Below are 26439 nucleotides of genomic sequence, written 5' to 3'. Positions count from 1 at the left end.
ACAGCATACTGTGAAACAGCACACAGTTAACCCTTTGATCGCCCCAGATGTTAACCCTTTCCTGCCCAGTGCCATTAGTACAGTGTCAGTGCTTTTTATTAGCAGTGATCACTGTATTAGTGTCAATGGAGATGTCAGTGACACCAAGTCAGTTCTCCCCCAGTGTCAGAATGCCGCTGCAGTCCCGCTATAAGTCGCTGATCGCCACCATTACTAATAAAAAAATTAAATTCCAGTATATATACCGCCATTTGTAGACACTATATCGTTCACGTAAACCAATTAATTTACACATATTGGGATTTTTTTAGCAAAGGCATGTCGCAGAATATATTTTGGCCTAAATTCATGACGAAATTTGATTTTTTAAAAAATTGTTATTGGACATGTTTAATAGCAAAAAGTCAAAAATATTGTTTTTTCTCAAAATTGTCTCTTTTTTTGTTTATAGCACAAAAAATTAAAAACACAGAAGTGATCAAATACCACCAAAAGAAATCTATATTTGTTGGGAAAAAAAGGATGTAAATTTAATTTGGGTGCAGCGTTGCATGACCACGCAATTGTTAAAGTAACACAGCTCTGTACCGTAAACAATGGCCTGGTTAGGAAGGGGGGTAAATCCTCTGGAGGGCAAGTGGTTAAATTCACCTGCTCTGTGTAATGGTATTGCACAGAGCAGCCTTGATACTCCTCTTTGGGACTCCCCTGGTGATGCTGTCTGTTTTTTTGTCTTACAAGTGCCCCCTCAGCAAGCCATGTGCTGAGGGGGGTTCCATAGTTTGCCTGTGTGCATCCATTGACTCACACAATGTGGTTGCCTCCGCCCCCCACCTCCTTCATAGGATTTGACTGACAGCAGAATTAGCCAATGGCTGTTCTTAAAATCTCCTGTGAGACCAGGAAGAGAGATCAGTGCTGCTGCAGCCGAGACAGCACTTTTGAGAGGACTCAGGTAAGTGGGTGGGGGCGCAACAGGTATTGGAAGGTTTCTTTTTACTTAGTGCTGCAAATGCATTCATTTAAAATATAGTATATATAAACTAAAAATAGTTTGAACTACTTAAGGCAATGCACCAGAGACTTTGCTGCTTCAGAAGCCTATTGATTTCAATAGGTCACCTTATTGCTCCTTGCAGTCATACGGGCCCCAACTCAGCCATACCCTACCCAAAACTAAAGGGGAAAAAAAGCTTTGGTTTTCCATTCATTTGAATGATTCTATCTAGAAATGATTCCCAATAACAATTTCAATAATAAATATCCCTCGGTGTGCTCTAAAATATCCTGGAAAATAAATATCTGCACTGCCTTTTCCCTAATAATAAGGAATCCTAGGAAGACTTGTATTTGTAAATGTTCTCTTTCCCCAGAGCTGCCACCAGGGTTTGGCTGGGGGCGCTTTGCTGCTGTTCTGCAATTAGTAAGTTCTGTCACCCACCCAAAAGTGTTTTTTTTTTTTTTTTATCCTCTCAAAACACTGCAAAAAGAAATATAGAAAGCTTAAAGCAGAGCTCCATCCAAAAGGGGAAACTTTGATCTCCCCTCCCTCCTCCACTGCCACATTTGGCACTTTTTTTTGGGGGGGGTACCTGGTTTTGACAGGTACCTGCTTCCACTTGCGGTGAACTGAACCAGATGTTTTGCCCTCTCCTTCCCCCCACAGTCTTCTGGGACTTCACAGGTGACTTGTGCATGCGCAGTAGGAAACGGTGCCGCTGAGAACCTGATGAACTAGCGTGGGTGACGACAGCACTGGACCCCTGGACAGGTAAGGGCTCGTTCACACTTGACTGTTTTACCAACGCTTGCCAAACGCCCCTATAGCGTTTGGCAAGCGTTGGTCCGGCGTTTGCGGAGCGTTTTTTAACGCTCGACAAATGCAGCATGTGCGGTTTAGTGGAGGTTACTAGGTGTTTGCCGAATGTTAAAAATGCCCCACAAACGCCTATAATGAAGTTTGAATGATGTTACCACTCTGCAAACGACCCACAACCGCGTCGCAACCGCACCGTTTGCGGAGCGGCATCATAGACTAGAATAGGAGGCTTCAACGCCTCCTGACTCGACCAGAGGCATCCGTTTTGCCGCGACGCTAACGCTCCCGTTAGAACAGCACCATGTGCTGCAATGTGCAGAATTGGCCGAGGTGTTTGGGAAGCGGTACAAACGCTTCCCAAATGCCTCTCTGCCACCTGCACACAACGCTAGTGTGAACGTAGCCTAAGTGTCCTTATATTAAAAGTCAGCAGCTACAGGATTTGTTGAGGGGAGCTTGGACCTCTTCTTTAACCACTAGCCTACAGGGCACTTATACCCCCTTCCTGCCCAGGCCAATTTCCAGCTTTCAGTGCTGTCACACTTTGAATGACAATTGCGCGGTCATGCAACACTGTACCCATATGAAATTTTTATCATTTTTTTGTGACAGAGCTTTATTTTGGTGGTATTTAATTAACTCTAGGTTTTTTATTTTTTCTTAAACCAAAAACCACTGAAAATTTTGAAAAAAAAAATGTTTTTTCTTAGTTTTTGTTATAAAATTTTGTAAATAAGTGATTTTTCTCTTTCACTGATGTGCACTAATGAGGCTGTAGTGATGGACACTGATGGGTGGCACTGATGAGGAGGCACTGGTAGGTGGCACTGGGCATTGGCAGGCATCACTGGTGGGCACTGAAAGGCAGCACTGATATATGGCACTGTTAGGTGGCACTGATGCGCACTGTTAGGTGGCACTGATGCGGAACACTGATTGGCATTGATAGGTGGCACTGACTGGCACAGATGGGTGACACTGAAAGGCAGCTCTGATGGGCACTGATATGTGGCATTGATGTGGCACTGATGGGCACTGACAGGTGGCACTGCTGGGGCTACACTGATCATCAGGGCACACTGATCATCAGTGCTCTGATGATCTGTGTACATGTCCCTTCCGCGGAAAGCCAATTACCGGCTCTCCTCTCGAGCTGTCAGCGTGACAGGTCGAGAGGAGAGAAATGCCGATAACTGGCATTTCCCTGTTTACATGTAACCAGCTGTGATTGGACACAGCTGATCACATGACGAGCCAACATCTTCAGCTCTTTCCGTGATCGGTGATCCGCTGTGTCCGAGGGACACAGCGCACCGCCGATCGCCGCGCTTCGCGCTCCCTGAGCCGCGCATGCGTGTTGTCTTGGAAATTCGCTTTAACGAATTTCTCCTTACCGTGAGTACTCGCAGTTGGATGCGCAGAAATCCCCCATAAAGCTGTGCGAATCTTGCTTACCACGACTGCAGCTAAACTACACGATTCCTGCCCATCCAACTACTTTTAGCTCTGTTGAGATGTGGGGGTGGAGCTCCGTTACCCTAGAATGATCAAACGACACTCTCAGGATGGTGTTGCAATTCACATAAAGGCTGGTTTCAGACCCAGCTCTCTGTTTTATTAAAAATACACACATGCCCCCCACATGAATAAAGTCAATCCCCTCCCACCGAACAATGCAATGGGGAGTGCCTATACACAGGATGTACATTCCAATTGGAGCATAGCCTTTCCTATTATCTATCACTGGTCCTCCCCCATGAGTCTTCTGAGGTCAGCAGACTTCCTCCCCTTCCCCCCCCATGAGCCATCTGAGGTCATATTTCCTGTCCTACTAGCTTCTATTGGTATGTAAATTCTTTGTACAAGCATTCCCTAAAAATATCAGTCTGTACCTGGATGGGCCCGATACGATCTTTATTAAAACACATCCATCCAAGATACAGTTTCAAGTTGGTAATGGGTTGTAAGATATGCATAAGCCTACACGTGGAGTTCGTACCGCTTGGCGCCTTGCGTTATGAAGCCCACGTGGTACTATGCTGCTGATATGTGGATACAGGCCCACGGTCTACTGCCAGCGACATTCGCATCGAATGCCGTGGTGGTATACACGCCGGTCTATAAGCGCAGATCTGCCATCTCATCCATTACCAAGCTGAGTACTGTAATACATACATTGTACATGCGCATGGTCCAATTGCAGCCTTCAGAGCTTTAATTAAGCCACACGAGAGACATATGAATAACACGAATATATGACACATTTAAAGTTCGACCAACAATACAAAATTTCCATGACATTCCCTCCTGTTTTATCATATTCTCCTCGTGTCCCTTCTTGATCTTCTTCAGCTTGATGGGTGTAGTCTCAAAACCTCAAAGAGTTCCTGTAGTTGTCCCTGAGAATAAAGCTCCACGGGGTACCTGAAACAACAAGACCCGACGCAGACTCGACGCAAACAGGCTTGATTGAAGCAATGATCCTCAAGAGCGTTGGAACCTTCACTACAGGAAGGCTCTTGCAAAAACCACAAACAGACTTGTGGTATGAATAAGGCTTGTGATCCCACGGTGGTCTGGGGAGATCCAGCAACAGATTCTCAAATTGCCCCTGCAGACGGGGCCACACAAGGCTGGTCTCGACCCAGACAGTTTTCCAAATCGCAGACACAAACCATGATGAGGCTTGAAGCTTGCTTGAAGGTCTTGGAGAATGGGGTCTTCAGGGAGATAAATTAGAGGGAAGCCAGGACGTAATCTGTAGAGAAGGTGGTTGGTTGGTGAGGTCTTCCTCCGATCAGTGGTTGGAGTGGGATCCCAGGAGCGGGCATGGAGATGTGGTAGTCTGCCCGAGCTTGGCTTACACGGTCGATGAGGCAACAGGAACATCTCACCGCGGCATATAAAAGGTAGATGAAAAAGAGAAGCATCAGGACATATACTCCCACTTCCTTCAACCAAGATCCGATGGAGAACAGGAAATCTCCCAATCCTCCCAAACCCTTGAACGGATTCCAACCCTCACTAGCTATAGCTATAGCTTTTCCCTGTAGTTCACTAACTTTGTCCATATGGGCCTGGACCTTGCCATCGGTGTCTTCTATCCAAGTACAACAATCCTCTCCGATGAACTCACAGAACCCCCCTTTGGCGGCTAAAAGATAATCAAGGGCCATCTTCTCCTGAAGCACTAAAATTCCCATCTGCCGTTGTTCTTGGGCAATTTCTCTGACAGCCTCTACGGTCTCGTTAAACATACTATCCACGATGACAGAAAAATTGTTCAGGCGCTTCATAAGTTCTATTCCCCATCCTGTCCATGAGGGGAACCAAGCCCATGCCTGGTCGCCCTCAGAGAACAGCTCTCTGCGAACTCTCCCTGCCATCCTTACCTTCTTGTGGACCATCAACTCTTCATGATCCATCACTACATAGGATGCTGGGACTAGCTTTATGAGGGCACACGAACCTTTCGCGTTCTGGGGAAATGTTCTATAGGCTGCCGAACCACAAAGAAAATAGTATGGACCTGTCAGAGCAGAGCAGGAGGAGTTCCTCGTTCGGCCTCTGGCACTGAGCAACAGTTGCACAGACTGGGGGATTGCTCCCTCAGTCTGCACATCACATCCGTCCTTCCAACAAACGTGGTCTGGTCGGTCAGTGTGGTTACTCAGAAGGGAAGTCTGGTTAGTTAGATTGACAGTGATACCTCCCTCGCAGGTGGTAGTCCCAACAAACTTGTTACCTGTGCCAAAGCTGATGTTAAAGCACACCTGAGGGCTGCCTAGCTGTCCAGGTACCCATAATGGACTGACGAGGGTCCTACAGGAGCTAGAGCTAATATTGGTGCTAAAACTGATGTTACCTGCTAAAAATGTGTCATTAAGTTCTACCGACAAATGTCTACGTGGGGGCTGACCAGGGGTCCCTTGCTTTTTCATGCCGACGCGGATGTCATATAGGGCATGAACAGCGGCCATTGCGGACATGTGATGACTGGGTGGGGGCTTAGAGCATACCCAACAGTTGGTTTTGTTGGCGGTTCTGGCTAAACGCAGGTGCATTTTAAATAAAAGGTTGGGGTATCTGCCGTCTTTTCCTCCGTTCACACACATGTATGACATACAAACAAAAAGAAAAAGGAAAATGACACCCCTCATTCTCTGGTGTAGCTGAAAAGCTTCTTGCAGTGGCTTGCGTGCACCCAGTTGTCTCGTCCCTCGAGCTTGAGTGAGGTAGGTGTCGTCAGCTGGACTTGGTATGGTCCGGTGAACCGTGGCTCGAGTCCGGTTCTTTGATGTTTCTTTAGGACGACCCAATCACCTGGCTCAATAGAAAGAACACCTGTTATTGCATTTGGATCGGGGAGCGATTCGCGAACCCGATGGTGTATCTTCTGCAGCTCCCGTTGCAGAGATTGCACATAACCTGTAAGCTGTGAATGCAAAGATGACAACTGTTGAGGAAAGTACAACCCTGTTTTTGGGAGGTCCCCCAAACAACACCTCGTAGGGTGACAGCCCATGTGGTTGCCGAGGGGCATTCCGGATGGAATAGGGGGCAATGGGGGGACACTCAGGCCAAGGTTTTTGGGTATCGGAAGACGTTCAACCTTACCGTTACTCTCGGGATGATATGGGGTGTGTCGCCGCTGACTCCAGTTCCACCAAAGAAATGCAGTCGTGTCCTTTGGAAGAGAGGTTAATAGTGGACAAAGAAGACATGTTAGCAGAAGAGGTGTTAGTATTGTTAGTCGTGTTGCAAAATTCAGCACTGTCATTGCTGTCCTCCCCCCCCTTCTCATTTTCCAACACAGGAAGAAGAGAAGCTGGGTTAAGAATAGTGCATCGTTTGATAGTGAGGTTAGTAGGGGTTAGGAGGGCTTTCCCCTGAGAGGGGTACCTTGCCTTGGATGTCCTGTTTTCGCAGGACCGTTCTTGCTGCACCGGTGTCGGTGAGGCAAGGGAGGGGATATTTTAATTCCTCTAGAAAAAGATGGATCTGGGCCGACACCGATTTGTCAACTTCCTATGAGAATTCATAGGAGTTACTTACCATGGTGGTCATAGGGGCGGAGGACTCATCAGGAATGAACTGCCACCGACCTTTAGGTAATTGGGGACAGCTCCTCCTCATGTGCCCCGTTTGGTGGCACTGGAAGCACCTGGGTGGGGGCCTATCCTGCCTGTGACCCAGATCCCTTGGTTTTTCGTGTGGGGTCTGGGACATAAGAACTTTGGCCTTGTCTTGTTTTCTTCTATCCATTTCCCTCTCTATTGCCGCAAGAGTGGAAAGGATAGCAGGGATAGACATCTCATTATATTCGGGTCGGGCCAGAACCAGCCTTTCCCGAATTTTAATATTGATGCCTTCCAAAAATTTGGCCCGCAACAGAATGTGCGTCGCGGTCACCTTTACCCCTTCAGTTGGAGCATCAGGTCCAACTTCCAGATCCGCATCCAGTGCCGTCTGCTTGAGACGGCGCCAGAAGCAGGCGCTTTCCTCATTAGGACCCTGGGTGAGCTTCATCATGTCCGTAGTAGAGGTAGCACCATACATTTCTGGAAGCTTTGCCTTTAGCTGTGTACAGAACTCTTTTCCCCTGAAGTCATCTCCTCATGCGTGGTTATAGAGCACCCTGCAATCACTGTACTGGCCACTTCCATGCCCACCTTCGCCCGCAGGATCTGTGCACAATCTGACCCACTCATACCATAGCTGAACTGGTTTTGTCCAAACATTCGAGCAAATCCTCTCGGATTGACTCGATAGTCCGGGAGCTCAGCCAGAATAGTGCGGATCTCTGCCGGGGTGAAGGGGACATGCCAAACTACCCGTTCCCCTAAAGTCCGTTCCCCCTGTGCATTGGGAGGACCTTCAAATTGCTGCACTCTGACTGGATAGGCCCCGGTCCGGGAAGAGTGCAAGGGCTGACCCAGCTTCATCGGTGGGCTTAGATTAACCACCTCGCTTACTGCACCTTCAGGTTTGAGGTCCCTCAGATCAGGGTATAGCTGGGGGGCAGGGGTCTGATCAGTGGTTCGTAGCGCTTTGATGCAATCCGCCCTGTTTCTTAACCGGGTGTCTATTCCCCTTGATTCACAGATAGTCTGCAAATCGGTTGTTGAGTAGACTTCATAGTTGGAAACAGAAGGAGCTGGGGTGAAGCAGGAAGAAGGGAGAGGTAGAGGTAGAGGTAGAGGCTGAGGCATAGATACAGAAGACACAGAAGGTACATCAAGAGTGATGTCACTAACAGAAGAGACAGGTGCAGTTATACTTATCTCAGCCACTGTTGGTTGTTCGGGAACCCCAGCAGACCCTGATCCTGCCTGCCTTAGTAGAGTCAGCCCTGAAAGAGCTTCCTCCACCTCTGACACTGGATCCTCCTGTTTTATTCCCTCTGGAGGCCAGGTATACATCACCTGGTTCTTCCGGACAGACACCAGTTTATGTATGCCCTGCTTCCCTAATCGGATTGACCTGTGAAGCCATAGCTGTGCGATCTCTAGTTCTGACGTCTGCATCCGTGGTTCAAATTCAGAGATGAATTTTTCCCACCTCCATGCGTCAAATGTACCTTCCCGGGGAATTTCCCATCTGGTACCCTTCGACCATTTATTCCACCTTTTGAGGGGTTCTGTAGACTTCCCCCCCAAACTCACCTTCATCAGTTGTGCAGCTGTCCTTACCCTGAAGAGGGCTGGTTCCCCCTCTCTCTTCATGGACTGACTACTGCCCATCGTGACTAGTCACTGGTATATATCCCGCGTCCGGGTACCTGTTTACCCCCTGGAGCACTCGGTGGGATCCTACCGAGAGGCCTGATTCCACCACTTTCCCAGCACAGCGTAATTTATGTGATACTTATCGATCACCCGAAGCGCATCAAGTGGCGGTCAGACTGAGAGCACACCTCCCACTCCCACAGCGCAATTTATGTGATCCTGACCACCCGAAGTGTTTGTGGTAACCAGGCTAAGTGTTACACTTCCCTGGACCGCCCACTCGCACAGCGCAATTTATGTGGTTCTCATCACCCACTGTGTTTGGCAGGCCACACCGCACAATGATGAAAGTGGCTTTTCTCTCCCTGCACACAGTAGCTAACACAAGTCAAAACAAAAAGAGGGGTTCTTGGATGTTACTTAGGGGTCACTGGTTGGCCAGAAACCTGCTAACTGACCTTTAGGAAATTTGTGTAAAGAAAAAAACTTTCCTAATACACACAGAAAAACCCTTTTTCAACCTGAAAAACTGTTAAAAAGGACAAAGTGGATCCTTATGAAAAACACGGGACGTTTCACAGTAAAACAATTACACAGAGGTAAACCGAAAAACTGCGCCAAAAGTAACCTTGTTGCTGACGCAAAAATCACTCATACCAGCACCGCTAAACGATCCACGTTACACACGCAATCTTCGCTGCAACCACCTAAAACCGTTTACACAAAAAGTCTGCTGGACACGAAACACACAACGCAGCAGCTTAAAACAAACCCGCTTTACAATAAGGAACTACTTTTAACAGGAAAAACACAAGAAAAACATAATCACTATACAAGAAATCTATGTGCAAAAACCCAGACTTCACCGCGCTCACTAAATGTGGAACACGTGAAGGGAAAACTCACTTAACACACTTTAAATTGGCTGGCAATACGCAAATTTAAAGCTAAAAGCAAACAAATGAAACTAAAAAATTTGGATTAAAAACACAATATGGCTCAAATGCATATAGGAAACTTCATGCACATTGCATAGAGATTACTGCACATATGGTAGTCAACAAAATGGCCACCAACAGGGAAAGCACATGGTCATTAACAAAATGGCCACCAAGCAAAAGGAGTACATGTGGTTAGTCAAGAAAATGACCCCCCACAGGGAAGCACATGGTAACACTAGAATGGCCCCCCCACAGAGGAGCACACGGCAGACTCTAGCCTCAAAATTGCCTCTAACCTCTTACATAAAACAGACTTTTGGACAGAACATACACTGGACAATTACACAACAATATGAAGTACACATACAACACAATTTGGGCACAATCACAGAACGGACATAAAACACCAACATATCACACTAACATGCACATGTAACAGAAAGGACCCCCTGCTGCATGCTTGCTGGGAGCAGTAGTACCACAAAACATTGCACAGACTACATACACACAGAGATCTTACAACAGTTAACAATTAACCTAAACCTTTCAGCACTGTAATAATGACCTCACGTGGAGGGGGGTAGAGCAATCACCACAGTACCTACAACCCACAAATACTTACCTAACACTATGCAACAACTTTTACCCGCTAAAACATATACCCGTTTAATTTTTGGTTGGAAGATTTTTAAACTTGACCAAATCCAGCCAACCAAACCCACCCCTCTGCTGCTCTCCGCAGAGACAAACCCTCGTCTTTCACCCACAAATCAAGAGTTTAGGACAAAAAAAAAACTAGGTCCTTGCTAAGCGGTAATTCTTGTTAGCTAACAGAGAACGAAATCAGCCACACGAACGCACAAAAAGCGATCCTCTTAATGGCAGAGAGACCTGAAATGTGCCGGCATACTTTTTGCTAGTTCATGATGGCTATTCCCCCCTCGTACTGGGTTAGCTATGCAAGAATACGCGTTAGTATCCACCAGGCTCGCCAAACTGTCTTGGAAATTCGCTTTAACGAATTTCTCCTTACCGTGAGTACTCGCAGTTGGATGTGCAGAAATCCCCCATAAAGCTGTGCGAATCTTGCTTACCACGACTGCAGCTAAACTACACGATTCCTGCCCATCCAACTACTTTTAGCTCTGTTGAGATGTGGGGGTGGAGCTCCGTTACCCTAGAATGATCAAACGACACTCTCAGGATGGTGTTGCAATTCACATAAAGGCTGGTTTCAGACCCAGCTCTCTGTTTTATTAAAAATACACACATGCCCCCCACATGAATAAAGTCAATCCCCTCCCACCGAACAATGCAATGGGGAGTGCCTATACACAGGATGTACATTCCAATTGGAGCATAGCCTTTCCTATTATCTATCACTGGTCCTCCCCCATGAGTCTTCTGAGGTCAGCAGACTTCCTCCCCTTCCCCCCCATGAGCCATCTGAGGTCATATTTCCTGTCCTACTAGCTTCTATTGGTATGTAAATTCTTTGTACAAGCATTCCCTAAAAATATCAGTCTGTACCTGGATGGGCCCGATACGATCTTTATTAAAACACATCCATCCAAGATACAGTTTCAAGTTGGTAATGGGTTGTAAGATATGCATAAGCCTACAAGTGGAGTTCGTACCGCTTGGCGCCTTGCGTTATGAAGCCCACGTGGTACTATGCTGCTGATATGTGGATACAGGCCCACGGTCTACTGCCAGCGACATTCGCATCGAATGCCGTGGTGGTATACACGCCGGTCTATAAGCGCAGATCTGCCATCTCATCCATTACCAAGCTGAGTACTGTAATACATACATTGTACATGCGCATGGCCCAATTGCAGCCTTCAGAGCTTTAATTAAGCCACACGAGAGACATATGAATAACACGAATATATGACACATTTAAAGTTCGACCAACAATACAAAATTTCCATGACAGTGTTGAGAATGGGAGGACGTCATATGACGTCCTCCCAGAACAAGAGAACCACCTTGCATCCATCATATTACTATATGGCAGGCGGGAGGTGGTTAAAACAGTATTAAACCCTGAAACAGAAATGTGAAATGTATTTTTTTCAGCTTCCTTTACCAGGAAAAGTCGCAGTTAGAAGGTAGAGACAAACCATTTACAGTGTTCAGCACAAATGAGTAAACCCCAACAGATTTGACAGAAAACCTTTACTTTCCTTCAGAATCAACATTTTCTATGGGACATTATACTGTACTACAAAATACTCCCACAAATGCGGGCCATTGATTGCAAACAAGATTTGTTCATTTGCACACGCAAAAAAGTATTTTTCCTAGCAAATTAATCCAAGACTATGTTGCAAAAATAAATGCACCCCAATGAAAGTCTTAGGAGAAAAGCTACATTTTAGACAACAAAACAAGAATTCCACTACAGGTGAGTCTAATTATTCATTAAACAAGCATCCAGAAGACAGTTGATTATAAAAGGGTGTTACTTAACAAAGAAAACCCCTTCCCATTTCATGCTGTCAGCAATGACACCACATGGAAGAGAAATGTCACGAGACCTAAGAAAAAAAATAATTTCTTTACACAAGCAAGGTGCAGGCTACAAGAAGATCAGCAAAGCTTTAGTTAGCAGTCAGAATACTGTAACAAAAGTGATACAAAAATGTAACAAAGATGGAACTGCAACCATCTCAGAGAGACGTCCAGGCCGTCCATGGAAGTTAACATCTCGACAGGAGCGTCTTCTGATGAGAAGGGTTGAAGAAAATCGCCATCCAAGTTCACTGCAGTTAGCTAAAGAAGTAGAGAGCCAAACTGGGGTGATTGTTTCCTGTGACACAATACGGCGTACACTGCAGAGGAATGGCATGCATGAGTGTCGTCCATGAAGGAAGTCTTTCCTAAATCCCATGCACAAAAAAGCCCACTTAGAATTTGCCAGGGCCCATGCTGAAAAAGAAGACGACTACTGGGACTCTGTACTCTGTAGTGATGAGACCAAGGTAAATGTTTTCGGAACTAATGGCTTCAAAACTGTATGGCGTCACAAAGGTGAGGGGTACAAAGAAAAATGCATGGTGCCTACAAGTGAAACATGGTGGTGGCAGTGTCCTTCTGTGGGGCTGCATGAGTGCTACTGGTGTGGGAGAGCTGCATTTCATTGATGGTATCATGAATTCTCAGATGTACTGCTCTATATTGGAAGAGAAGATGCTACCATCACCCATACCCTTGGTCGTCATGCACTTTTCCAACGTGACAATGATCCAAAACACACATCTAAGGCCACTGTTGTATTTCTGAAGAACAGGGTGAAAGTGATTCAGTGGCCAAGTATGTCCCCTGATCTGAACCCAATTGAACACCTATGGGGAATTTTGAAGAGACAAGTTGAGCATCACTCTCCATCCAGCATCCAGGCTCTAAAAGAGGTCGTTCTTGAAGAATGGAAAATGATAGATGTTGCAAAATGACACCAACTTGTTCATTCCATGCCTAAAAGACTTGGTGCTGTCCTTAATCATACAAAATACTAGATGTAGTAGTTTTTGTGGGGTGTATTCATTTTTGCATCAACATATTTTTGAGTAAAACTGAAGTTTTTGTAATCTAAGTTATATTATTGACCTTACTTTCATGTAACAAGCTAAACAAATGTTCTATAATACTCCAGTTTTTTGTCAAAATTTTGGAAATTGTTCTTGTGTTCATTGAGATATTGATTAAAATCTTACTTTTCAAAAGGGGTGTACTCACTTATGCTGAGCACTGTACCTCTGACAGCTGCTTACAATGGTCAGCTTTTATTCATTTATGTAAAACCTTTATCCCAAAAGGAAAAATGACAACTATTGCTATAACTGCTTGAAAAGTGTTAGCTGAAGGTCACCATTAAAGTATAACTAAAGACTTGTTATTTTTTTTTTTTTGTATTTAGTTTTGGATAGAGTGGAGATGGATTAGATCCCTTGTCAGTTGTTATTGCTGTCTGTGCTCCCATATCAATAATCTTCACCCTCTCTGTTTGTCCTGTTTACCATTATCATTGAAAGGGAAAGTAAAATAAAAGCCCAAATTTGGGGTGTTTCCCAGAGAAGTAATAGAGGGGAAATCTCTCAATGGGGAAACTAGTTCTGGTGACCTGGGGGTCTTCAAGGAGTTCCATTTAATTTGCACGGATTTCCTCTCACTTCCTGTTTGGCTATGGGACAGGAAGTGAAGGGAAATCTCCCAAATGGGTCACAGATGGTGAAAAAAAACTGACAGGGTTATAATCTGCACTCTAAAAATGGGGAAAAGTTTTGCCTAGAATTCTACTTTAAAGAAAACATAAAAACAATAGCTTGAATCTTGTATAAGCCTTATGGTAATGTCATTTTCAAAGTAATTTAGCCTTTGTTTATATAGTATCTGGGATCCTTCTATGAAGGTCCTTGTTCGGCCCTTTCCTAATTTAGGATGAAAACATATTCTGTCTCTGTCTCCCATCTGTACTCCTGCCTTGTCATCATGACAAATGGGCTTCCAACAGAGACCTAGATTTGGCCATGTCACCATCAGGAAAACTCCTCTCAACCCCTTTGAGAAATGAGATCAGCCATACTGAAATGTAACAAAGGATGAAAAAAAAAGCTAAAAGTAAATATTTTATTTAGAACATGGCATGGCAGTACATAATCGACTTCCATCAAACAAGGAGGTCTCCAAACAGATCAAAATTCATCTCTTCCCTGCTGAGCCAGCCAAGATTTGATCCCTGTTTGCCCAGCTTAGAAATTACATAGAAGTTCAGCTCAAAAATTCCCCTGTTTGACTTCAAACACACTTGGGGGGGGGGGGGATTCATAAAGGGTGTAGTAGACATCCTTTAGAATTCGGATAGGGTGCAGCACTGAAAGTGTTGGTGTCTTAACCCAGTTTATGTACCTGTCAGTCTTGTACATGAATTTTTCTATGTCTGCAATGGGCGAGGTATGTCCACACATTCCTTCCCCAGTGCACTTGCTCCCACCCTGGCCCCTGCGACCGTCATTCTGACAAGTGCTTTTTATTTTATATTAGGTGTGTTTTATATTAGGGGTTTTATATTAGGGGTGTGCAGAGCCTGATATTGCACTGAGAGACTAGTTTCCCATCAGGTCCACTCCACTTTTGATTGACAGCACACTTGAGTGTATGGATACATAGCTGCTATTCAGTCCAATAGCATCTTTCAAATCCACCCACTGCTGTGCACTGTCACTCAAAGTGAAGCGGCCTATCAAACTTTGCCCACCAAGTGATAAGTGATTTCCCAAATATAGAAAATATTTTTCTGACTCATTTGCTTACCTTTTGTTTTCCACTGGGGAATCTCCCAGCTGACAGGTGAATGAAGAAGAGAACACTGCTCTGTGTGATAAACTGTCACATACAAGACGGCTTTCCAGCACAGGCATTGCCTGCTCTGTGTACTGGAGTACCTCCATGCCAGATCAGAGTTGGTTTTAATTACCGCCAGTTTCCTAAATGGAGAACTAATGCTAATTCTTTAAGAATTTGTTTCTGCTATAGTGAAGGATTCTAAGGCTCCGTTCACACTTGTGCGACTTTGGATTTATTTATTTCAGGTACTTATATAGCGTCGTCAATTTTACACAGCGCTTTACATATATATTGTACATTCATATCAGTCCCTAACCCTCAAGGGGCGTACAATCTAAGGTCCCTAACTCACATTCTTACATACACATACTAGGGACAATTTAGACAGGAGCCAATTAACATACCAGCATGTCTTTTGAGTGTGGGAGGAAACTGGAGTACCCGGGGGAAACCCATGCAGGCACAGGGAGAACATGCAAATCCAGGCAGGTGGTGCCGTGGCTGGGATTCAAACCAACGACCCTAGTACTGCCAGGCGGAAGTGCTAACCATTTAGCCATTTCATGTGACTTTACTCTCTGGCACTCAACCCGCATCAAAATAGTGCAGGAATCTTTTCAAAGTTACTGCGACTTTAAGTTGTACCAATGCAAACGGGTACCATTGAAAACAATGGGCTGAAACTTGGAATGCGTCTTTGTGTCCAAAGTTGCATAAGTGAAAAGCTCCTTAAAGTGGTGGTAGTGAGAACTACCTGAATTTGCTGCATATGTCTGTAATGTTATCGACACCGGCACAAATGCTTGCCTGAATTGGTCACGGGTAGTTCTTAGGGGAACTACTGTCAGAAAACTGCCATTAGAGCAGTTTTGAATTCCCCTGACTATTGGATCTAAAAAGTAATCTTCTATTTATTCAAACCTTTGAGTGCTTTGTTATTTTCACTATAACTTTGATGCAGTGTTGTTTCTGAGATGTTTTTATCCCCCTTGTAAATGGTGTGTAATGCATTATTCAGGCGAGGAGCATCCAGCAGAACCCATATAAACATGTGAGGCAGGTCCAGGCACAGGAGCTGATTTACTAAAGGGTCATTTCTGCTCTTGAATATATTAACATGAGATGCCTAATCAGGTTCGAAGAAAAAAAAAGATATTAAAGTGGTTGTAAACCCCAGATATGAAATATGAACAAAGCATATACCTCTATAGTGTGTGCTTATCTTATCCCAGAGTACTAAGTGCCATTTCTGCTGCTTCCTTCCTCTGTTATGTGCATGAGTCAATTCTGACAAATTTTCCTGACACCAAGAGAAAAAAAGGTAACGGGAGGGCGCAGCCTGTGATTGACAGCATCAGTTCTGTTCCTGTGAGCTATGCAAAGGGGTTGTGTCCCTTCCTTCCAACCAGCACTCAGCTCTTCTCACTGATGTAACTTCAGCTCTCCTACTTTTCAGAGCTTGAGAGATCCTGTGTAAATTCTGCCCTTTAAATGGAAGTAGACGGCTATAGACACAGGTACAATATATGCAGGAGGATTTGTTTAATTGCTGTGTATCATCTGAGACCAGTCACTTCACTGGGTATATGTAAGGATTTGCAACCACTTTAAATTTTTTCTTAAATTAAGTATTTGAAATAAGCACTAGATAGTGAGAAAATGGGGTAGATTTACTAAAACTGGAGCACTCAATCTGTTGTAACTGTGCATGGTAGCCAGTCAGCTTCTAACTTCAAGTGATTTTATAGGCTTTTTTTTTTTAGAAAAAATAACAAACATGTCATACTTACCTGCTTTGTGCAGTGGTTTTGCACAGAGCAGCAAGATCCTCTTCTTCTTGGGTCCCCCGATGGCCCTCCCTCCTGTTAGGTGCCCCCACAGCAAGCATCTTGCGATGGGGGCACACACTGCTCCGTGTCCATTCACACATGGAACTGCGACTTGCCCCCATTCCCCCCCCTTCTCATTGGCTCACTGACTATGATTGCCAGCAGTGAGAGCCAGTGGCTCCCGCTTCTGTCTCAACCAATGAGGAGAGGGAGTCCCAGGCTAGCCAAGACTCCAGTGCACATCGCTGGCTCGAGAGGGGGCTTAGGGGAGGCTGGGAGGGGGATGCTGCACACAGAAGGTTTTTTACCTTCATGCATTGCATGCATGAAGGTAAAAAACCTTGAACCTTTGCAACCACCTTCAGCTTGTTCAATTTAAGCTTTGACAAAACCTGGAAGCTGATTGGTTTCTTTGCAGAGCTGCACCAGATTTTGCACGCCCCAGTTTTAGTAAGTCAACCCCAATGTGTTTAGTAAATAGGCTGCCTGGTCTACATACTTCACTCATGAAGAGATCAGGCAGTTGGCAAGGCAAGACATTTCTCTAGGTTACCACAGGCCAGACTCTGCTGGCTTGGGGGGCTGTCACTATGTGGCCAGGATACCATCAAAGCAAAGAGTGCTATTAACAGGCATTCATGCCACCAAGTATAGATGATGCTACTGTTGGTCACTTTATATGTATGTATATACAATACATATGTTATCTATAAACCATATAGAGTAATATTGAATATAGTTTTGCTAAGAACGTATGTCTGCTTGTTCAGTGACAGCCAGGACACCTCTGGGATGTTTGACAGTATATGTCTCAGTTGCTATGCGACATCCTTTATAATTCATGAGAGCCGTAACAGAAACTTACACTCGGAGGACAAGCAGGAAACATTGACATGTGCTGTCCCTGGGATTTCCATCTCATAATCCTATTATTCAGCATTACAGAGCACCAGGCACACCTCCATCTGTCTGCTACATACTGCCAAAAAGAAAGTTTGAAACACATTGTAATTCAGAACAGTTTATTGTATTTAGAAATCGGAATAGTTTTTGAAGATAAAGTAAACCTTTGCACTGACCATTAAGCTGGCCATTCAGGTTTTTTTTTTTTCTTTCGTTCAGTTAACGGACTGAATTAAAAAAAGGCAAGCAGATTCTTCTATCCACGCAAACAAGGTGGATGGAGGATCCCCCCACTTCCTTTTCCGCCAGGAAATTAAATTCTGGCAGTGGGACCTGCTACTGTCAGTCCTCACTGATCAGCAGCTGCTGCCACTGATCGACAAAGGTTTTCTAACATGTTTGTTTGAAAGTCGACTTTTGTTGAACAGAGATGGAGGCACACTGATTGAAATTTGCCTGCTCTGCATCATGGATGCTGCCCTCTTTCCTTTTTTCTGCAGACAGCTGATTTTGCTATATTATGGACGGTTATCTTTGCCTTTTAGAGTAGAACCATGGCAGATGAAACTCTGCTTTGTTTTGTTTGATGGTAAAATACTCTTCTAGCGCCTGTTAAGCTTGGATGACACAATTTTTTTAGAGAGAGGTCCAATGTCATCTGCTAGTTGATGTATATCTATGAATTTGTGCTTTGTTTTCAGGAGATCGAACTCAATATTTTGTCCATCATATACTTGTGATATTTGTATCTTGTTTTTTGGGTTGCAGTGATTCTAAAAGTATATTTATGTAACATATGCTTCCATATTTTTATTTTTTTAAATGTAGCGGAGTATGCACACATTGTTAGTTTTATTGGCGTACTATTTCTCCCGGGTCCCTGCTTTAGCAGCAGGTTGTATCTATAGGAACAGGATCCAGAGGTGAAAGTGAGCTGGTAATAAGCATCATCTGAAAACTGAACTCAATCAGAGATCATAATGTATTTTTTTTTTTAAGTACACTGCCTAACTTTTTCTCTTCATTATTTCAGATACAGCTAAATGGACTGCCATACTAAGGATGAATCTTACCTTCCAGTGTTTTGTACAAGCTCTTTTCTCCTTAACAAGATGGGAATGGGAGTAGCCATCTGTTGTCCATTTTGACTACTTCAATGCTCCGTCATCAGCTGCTTTTGTTGGTTTCTGACATTAGTCTGCTGTTAAGATTACGTGCAAAGCCACCGTCATGCCCATGAGGATGGAGGTGCAGAATATTTCTGAGCTTTCCAGTCAGAGGATGCCCATTTCAGGTGACCAAGCAATTGATGGGAATTCCGACTTAGCACAGAGCAAATATGAGGAGATCAGAGAGTGGATTGAGAAGCAAGCACAGAAGGAATTAGGTTCACACCAGGCACTGGAGGAAGGAAATAGTGCTGAAATTACAAATAAAAAAGATTATGTTCTACCAAAGCCACCTGCGAAGCCTAAACTGAGACCTCACAAACTGGAGAGAGCTTTTTCCCTGGATGAGAAAAGCTGGCAAAGGAGATTTAAGACTAGCCAGGGGAGCTTAACAGACCTGCATGAATCTGGGTCATCGTCAGGTTCTCTTCAGGAAGCTGCGGTCACTGGGAATCGGCCAGCCCTCGGATCAGAAAGCTTGAGTCACGAGTATTCCTCCAGCGGGCAGAATCATTCTGCCCTGGGGTCTTCTCTGCTTACCGCCAGCAGGATCGACATGGCATCAGCTTCTAAGAAAGTCAAGCCTTCTTCTAAATCTAAACCTCGTCTTGCACATGTGAAGCCTTCACAGCCTTTGCCTCAGCTACAGTTTAATGTTACATCGAGGGCTCTGAGGACATCTAACAAAATAGATCCAGATTACATGGATTATAAACAGCGTCAGATTCTTCGGCACAGCAGCAGCCTGAGTGACACCCGGCTTGTCGGTACAGTGTGTGACCACTGCTCAAATGACTCTCTGAGGTCCACCTACAGCCTTCTTACCCCCATACGATCCAAGGATGTCCGAAACAGGTACAAAATCTTTACATACTGCCCTATCAAATTTAGTCAGCCAGGGTCAAGGTTCTTCAACACTGTTAACATAAATAAGAGAGAATTAAAGCAGGACTCCTTCGTAGTTAGGCAGCCAGTGAACAGAAAAGTTAAACCTTTTTTCATATTTTAGATTTGGATCATGTTAGAGAGGATTTGATTCTGCCATTTTTTTTCTCTGTTGGGGAAATTTTGCCTGTAGCATGTACAGAGTTATATTAATTGTTTTATATTTTTCTATATTACAATCAATTTCCATTGTGTAGACATAGACAGTGACAGGCTCCCATCTCACACAATGTTTTCACAGAAGCTATCTGGAAGGCAGTCTGTTGGCCAGTGGAGCATTGCTAGGAGCAGAGGAACTGGATCGATACTTCCCTGATAGGCGAATGGGACTTTTCATCGCTACCTGGAACATGCAAGGCCAGAAGGTAATAAGCAATGCCCTAGAGCCAGCCATATTGGTATCTTTACCAATCACCAGCCTATCATCGCACTAGACATCACCAGCTTTATTGTGGTATATCAGGAGGCACAACTTGCCTCATGTTGCAGTGATATTTGCTAGTGAATTCATAGGCTGCTTTCTCTGAATTGTTTCTAAACAATTCACCACCATATGTAGATAACAAGTATTCCTTAGGGTGCTTAACTCTTCTAGAATCTTCTTTTTTTTTTTTAGATAACTGACTGCTATGAAATGCTTTTTAAAATACCTTGATTGTTTGTTTCTTGGGATCCAGTCCATTGGCTATTTTTTGGGTGACAGGCTGTTTTCTTAGTTGTGCAGTACGGGATACAGTATCTAAAATTGTTACCATTGGGTTAATGCAGTTTCCTTCAGGTGATTGGACACTGGAAGAAGAGTAGGCTCAGGGAGCTCCCCCTATGTGACCTCTCCCACCCCCAGCAAGCCTCAGTTTTTTACTACTGCCCTTAAGTGATGAAAAAATTACCCACCTTCCTATGAAAGTTTTTCTGTCTTTTTTTAATGCTGATTCTCCTACCAAGGTGACTATTCCATCAAAATTCCTGCTGCACCCATACCCATCGCAGCTCTTTTTGTAGCTTCCCGATTGGCTAACTCCCCAGCAGAGGAGGGACCAGACCAGGACTGGAGAAGTGGGGCTGGCCAGTAATGTTTCTGGCATGCACTCCTCTTCACCACGTCCAGTCAGAAAATGCTTTGCATTCATTATGAAAATGGGTTTGCTGAACATCCGACTTCCTGTGTGCAGAATGCAGCAGGGCAACCTCTTGACGCGGGACCCAGAAGCTAGTGGAGATCACAGGAGTAGTGATGTGTACTTCCAGCTTCCAGGGGCATCAATCAGTTATGGTGTATGCACAGTTACATTGGTCCAAGATGGAAATAAAATAACATATCTATACCTGGAATTCATCTTTAAAGTGACCTTAAGCAATATGCTTATTCTCCAAAAATAATCCATGCACATTCACTACTTAATGGCCCTGTAATCTATTTTTCATTAATTTGGTGTACTGTGTTTTTCTGCCTCTTAGTAATACCCTCTGTGTGTTTCAGAACTTCACTTTTCCCTCCTCACTTCTATTTGTGTGGAATGAGCAGTACACGTTGGTTGTAATCATGTGCACTGCTCTATGCCCTCTACAAATCCCATAGTCCCCAAACCATCTAGGAAGCGAGCAAGAGAGGGGGGGATATGTTCATACTTCTAGTGAATACATTTTCTAGTTACATACATTTAGCCACCCAGGCAAAAAGGCTTAAGCTGAAAATTTTCAGGGGATTCTTTTCGGACAGAGCAGAAAAAAATGTAGAACTCCCTTTCCCAGGCAGTAATTTTGGCTGGGAGTGTTGAGAGTTTTGAAAAACTTCTGGATGCTTTTCTCAATGGGCATAATTGGAAGACTCACACAGATGCATAAACATACAGGAACACATAGATTGGCCTGAATGTGTTTGTGTCATTTTCCAACCTAATCTACTCTGCAGCTAAGAAAAAAAGGATTTTTGACTTACCCTGTAAAATGTATTATTGGAGTACAGTACAGGACACTGGACCTGTAGTCATTACGATTGGCTTATGTAAAGCTATCTTTAGATGTCTTGGATACTGGCAAAAGAGAAAGATGCAAGAGCATCCCCCGATATAACCCATTCCACTCCTAGCTATCCTCAATTTTGTAACAAGCAGTAGGGAAATTATAGAAACAAAGGGCAGGAATCTGTGTCCTATAATGTACTCACGAAAGTTTAAAATCCTATTTTTCTTTCCACACATCTAAATAAGATTTGTTGGTTGCATCCAAAAAAAATGTATTAGAAATGTATCAAAAATGCACATAAGTATATTTGTATTAACCTTCTGAAAACCTCACTGACACTTCTGTGTTGGGATGGGTCTGGACAGTGGGAAAAGACCTGCTGGGAAACTATGAATATCCTTTTCACCCCCATTTAGGGGAACTACTTCCAGAACTACTAAAATTGTAAGGATTTCAGAGATGGGATAAAGTTGGAAACCATATCTCACCTATGTATAAATCACTGTTTCAGATCCCTTCAACAGTTGCACACTGATCTTTAACTTAGACCGGAGGGTGTTTTATCAGTACCTTCAACTCTGGCACGAAATAATAATACACTTACTATATCCATCTCTGACATTTCTGTTTTTGGCATCATTTTTTAGAGCTGATGATTCTAAAGGTCTCATGTCTGAAGTTTATGCACAGTTGATTACATTTCTGCTCAGATTTCCACTCTCCTGTAAATGAAAGTGGGAAAAGGATTTTGGATCTATTCAAGATGAAACTTAGGACAATATACTATAAGCTGTCCAGTCCATATCCTTATCTCCCTCTCACAGGCTATCACAGCTTTTTATTCCACACACAGTGTACTGTACTCTTGTGTCAATGTCCCAATCTTAAAAGGTACTGGACGGGTGTTATTACAACCTTTAATAATAATATAGGTACCACTGTAAATATTGACCCCCTTTACTTTTATCCTGGGACATTATCACTTCTAATCCCTAGATGAGTACAATCCCTGGCGGGGCCCAGATTGCTATTTGTTGGTTGTAGGATGTCGACTTTAAAATGGGTCTCTACAATGCACTTCTCTATGAAGTAAGGGCTACAAGAATTGAACCAATGCATCGCATGAGGGAAGCACACTTTCTTCAGAATTCTATGCAAGAAATTTTCCACATATGGTTCTGCTGGTTATGTGCAATGGATCATAATGTTGCTTAAAGCGGTGTTCCACCTGAAAAAAAAAAAAAAATAGTGGAAGCAGTGGAAGTGGGAGCAGGTCAGCTCCCTGTCAAATTCGGGTATCCGCTCCCCAAAGGTGCCAATCCTTAATGGGAAGCAGGGGACAAAGGTTTAAAGCGGAACTTCCCCTTTTGGATGGAGCTCCACTTTAAAGAAGAATTACATTGCATCTGAGCACCACAAACCAACAACGCTATTTCATTTATTTTTTATTTTTAATGTTCAAAGCAAACTCCTCATCCATCCATGTCTCCATGCTTTATTTTGTGTGGAAGTCACTTTGAAAAAACACCCCCAGCATTACTGACCATGGCCAACTTAAGTTAGGGCAGATGATTCATGTAGAGTTTACTTCCTGAAATCTATCTGCCCTTAGCTCTGACATACAGGCAGGAGGGTGTGCTTAGCTGATTAAGTTCCTCCTCCCTTCCTGAAGGATCTTGGGATGCAAGACATCATTTGCCAAGGCCTGGAAACTTGGAAATAACTAAAGAAATGCTAAAAAAAAAAAAAAAAGAAGTAAATATGTTACTCTTTTTCCTTTTCTTTTACAAATGCTATCAGCATAAGGATAAAAATGGATAATGTTGATTGAGAGAGGGAAGTTCCACTTGAATATGTAAGTTTAGGCACTACTTACTATTACCCCTGTTGTACTAAATGTACAAGGCTGAACAACCACTTACAATTATTGTTCACTTGCACATAATAAATAAGTGTGTCTGAGTGGAGATTATATATATTACCATGCTGGATATCTATACTGATATGGACTGGGTAAGGTAATGTGTTAGGAACGTAAGGATGCCCCATTGTTTGATTGAAATGAAAATGATCAACCTACAGAGGACTGAATTCAAAGACACCCTGAAAATCAAAGTGAAAAAGTGATGCAGCAGGCTAGTCCATTTTTCTGAAATTTAATTGCAGCAACTCAAAATGGTACTCAGTAGTTTGTATGGCCCCACGTGCTTGTATGCATGCCTGACAATGTCAGGGCATGCTCCTAATGAGACGGATGGTGTCCTGGGGTATTTCCTCCTAGATCTGGACCAGGGCATCACTGAGCTCCTGGACAGTCTGAGGTGCAACCTGGCTGTGTCAGATGGACCTAAGCATGATATCCCAGAGGTGTTCTATTGGATTTGGGTCAGGCGAGCATGGGGGTCATTCAATTGTATCAATTTCTTCATCCTCCAGGAACTGCCTGCATACTCTTGTCACTCGAGGCCAGGCATTGTCGTGCACCAGGAGGAACCCAGGATCCACTGCACCAGCGTAGGGTCTGACAATGGTTCCAAGCATTTCATCCTGATACCTAATTGCAGTCAGGGTGCCATTTTCTAGCCTGTAGAGGTCTGTGCATCCCTCCATGGATATGCCTGCCCAGACCATCACTGACCCACCACCAAAACGGTCATTCTGAATGATGTTACAGGCAGCATAATGTTCTCCACGGCTTCTCCAGACCCTTTCACGCCTGTCACATGTGCTCAGGGTGAACCTGCTCTCATCTGTGGAAAGAACGGTGCCCGTGGTGGACCTGCCAATTCTGGTGTTCAATGGCAAATGCCAATCGAGCTCTCTGGTGCCAGGCAGTGAGCACAGGGCCCACTAGAGGACGTTGGGCCCTTAGGCCACCCTCATGGAGTCTGTTTCTGATTGTTTGGTCAGAGACATTCACACCAGTCACCTGCTGGAGGTCATTTTGTAGGGCCCTGGCAGTGCTCATCCTGTTCCTCCTTGCACAGAGGAGCAGATACCAGTCCTGCTGATGGGTTAAGGACCTTCTACGGCCCTGTCCATCTCTCCTAGAGTAACTGCCTGTCTCCTGGAATCTCCTCCATGATCTTGACACTGTGCTGGGAGACACAGAAAACCTTCTGGCAATGGCATATATTGATGTGTCATCCTGGAGGAGTTGGAATGCCTGTGCAACTTCTATAGGGTCCAGGTATCACCTCATGCTACCAGTAGTGACAGTGACCCTAGCTAAATGCAAAACTAGGGAAAAATAGTCAGAAAAGATGAGTAGGGAAAAAATTGTCTGTAGCCTCCACCTGTCAAACCTTTCCTGTTTTGGGGGCTGTCTCATTGCTGCCCATCTAGTGCACCTGTTGTTAATTTCATTAACACCAAAGCAGCAGAAACTGATTAAGAACTCCCTCTGCTACCTAACTGACCAGGTCAATGTCCCAGGAGTTTAATTTACTTTATGCTATACTCTGATTAAAAAGTGTTACATTTTTTTGAGCGGTGTGTGTGTATATATAGATACACACTATGTATGTGTGTGTGTGTGTATGTATGTATATATATATACACACACACTAACTATGTATGTATGTGTATATATACAGTTAGGTCCATATATATGGACACAGGCGCAATTTTAGATTTTTTCAGGTATTTACCAAAACATATTCAAGCTATAGTTATATAATGGATATGGGCTGAAAGTGCACACTCTCAGGTTTAATTTGAATGTATGTACATCCAAACTGGAGGAAGGGTTTAGGAATTACAGCTCTTAAGAGCAGCCATCCCCCCTTTTCAAGGGACCAAAAGTAATTGGACAATTGAATATATTCATAAATAAAATATTCATTTTTAATATTTTGTTGAGAATCCTTTACTGGCAATGACTGCCTGAAGTCTGGAACCCATGGACATTACCAAAGACTGGGTTTCCTCCTTTCTGATGCTTTGCCAGGCTCTAACTGCAGCTGTCTTCAGTTGTTTTTTGTTTGTGGGTCTTTCTACCTTTAGTTTTTCCTTCAGCAAGTGAAATGCATGCACAATTGGGTTGAGATCAGGTGATTGACTCGGCCATTGCAGAATATTCCACTTCTTTTCCTTCAAAAGCTTTTGGGTTGCTTTTGCAGTGTGTTTTAGATCATTGTCCATCTGTTCTGTGAAGCACCGTCCAATCAACTCTGCTGCATTTGGCTGAATCTGAGCTGACAGTATATCTGTAAACACTGCAGAATTCACCCGGCTGCTTCGGTCACATCATCAATAAACACTAATGACCCAGTGCCACTGGAAGCCATGCATGCCCATGCCATCACACTGCCTCCACCATGTTTTACAGATGATGTTGTCTGCTTTGGACCATGAGCTGTTTCAAGACTTCTCCACACTTTTTTCTTCCCATTATTCTGGTACAGATTCATTTTAGTTTCATCCGTCCAAAGAATGTTTTTCCAGAACTGGTCTGGATTTTTTAGATATTTTTTGGCAAAGTCTAATCTGGCTTTTCTATTCTTCAGGTTTATGAATGGTTTGCACCTTGTGCTGAACCCTCTGTATTTGCTCTCGTGAAGTCTTCTCTTGAGTGTAGACTTTGACAATGATACGCCCACCTCCTGGAGAGAGTCCTTCACTTGTCTGAATGTTGTGAATGGGTTTTTCTTTCCAATAGAGAGGATCCTGCGATCATCCACCACTGTTGTCTTTCATGAACGTCCATGCATTTTTATGTTGCTGAGCTCACCAGTGTGTTCTTTCTTCAGAATGTACCAAACTGTTGATTTGGCCACTCCTTATGTTGCT

At 43.9% G+C, this 26439-nt stretch overlaps 2 protein-coding genes across 3 annotated transcripts in view; one reads left to right on the top strand and one right to left on the bottom strand.

Annotated features, from left to right (window-relative positions):
* The window catches only part of INPP5E (inositol polyphosphate-5-phosphatase E), a 48700-nt gene that overhangs the window by 1114 nt on the left and 21147 nt on the right, over nucleotides 1–26439 (top strand). Inside the window, exons 2-4 of one of the 2 annotated variants that reach the window (XM_089684655.1) lie at nucleotides 1667–1771; nucleotides 18603–19593; nucleotides 19925–20048. In XM_089684655.1, the coding sequence (XP_089540781.1) occupies nucleotides 18800–19593; nucleotides 19925–20048 (918 nt within the window). In that variant the 5' untranslated portion in view covers nucleotides 1667–1771; nucleotides 18603–18799. The remainder of the gene's footprint in view (nucleotides 1–1666; nucleotides 1772–18602; nucleotides 19594–19924; nucleotides 20049–26439) is intronic. The other variant, XM_089684654.1, reaches the window with a different exon arrangement.
* On the bottom strand, nucleotides 3394–7131 carry LOC149456643 (uncharacterized). The gene is made up of 2 exons (XM_089684652.1): nucleotides 6437–7131; nucleotides 3394–6142 (listed from the first exon to the last, which is right to left on the bottom strand). The coding sequence occupies exon 2, from the start codon at nucleotides 5977–5979 to the stop codon at nucleotides 4555–4557; it is 1425 nt and encodes a 474-aa protein (XP_089540778.1). The 5' UTR covers nucleotides 5980–6142; nucleotides 6437–7131; the 3' UTR covers nucleotides 3394–4554.

This window comes from Staurois parvus, unplaced genomic scaffold (genome assembly GCF_062004578.1).
Source record: "Staurois parvus isolate SC_StPar_1 unplaced genomic scaffold, SC_StPar_1.0 ptg000352l, whole genome shotgun sequence".
Lineage (NCBI taxonomy): Eukaryota > Metazoa > Chordata > Amphibia > Anura > Ranidae > Staurois > Staurois parvus.
The sequence above is the reverse complement of the archived record's forward strand: the minus strand, read 5'-3'. Positions and strand labels throughout refer to the sequence as shown.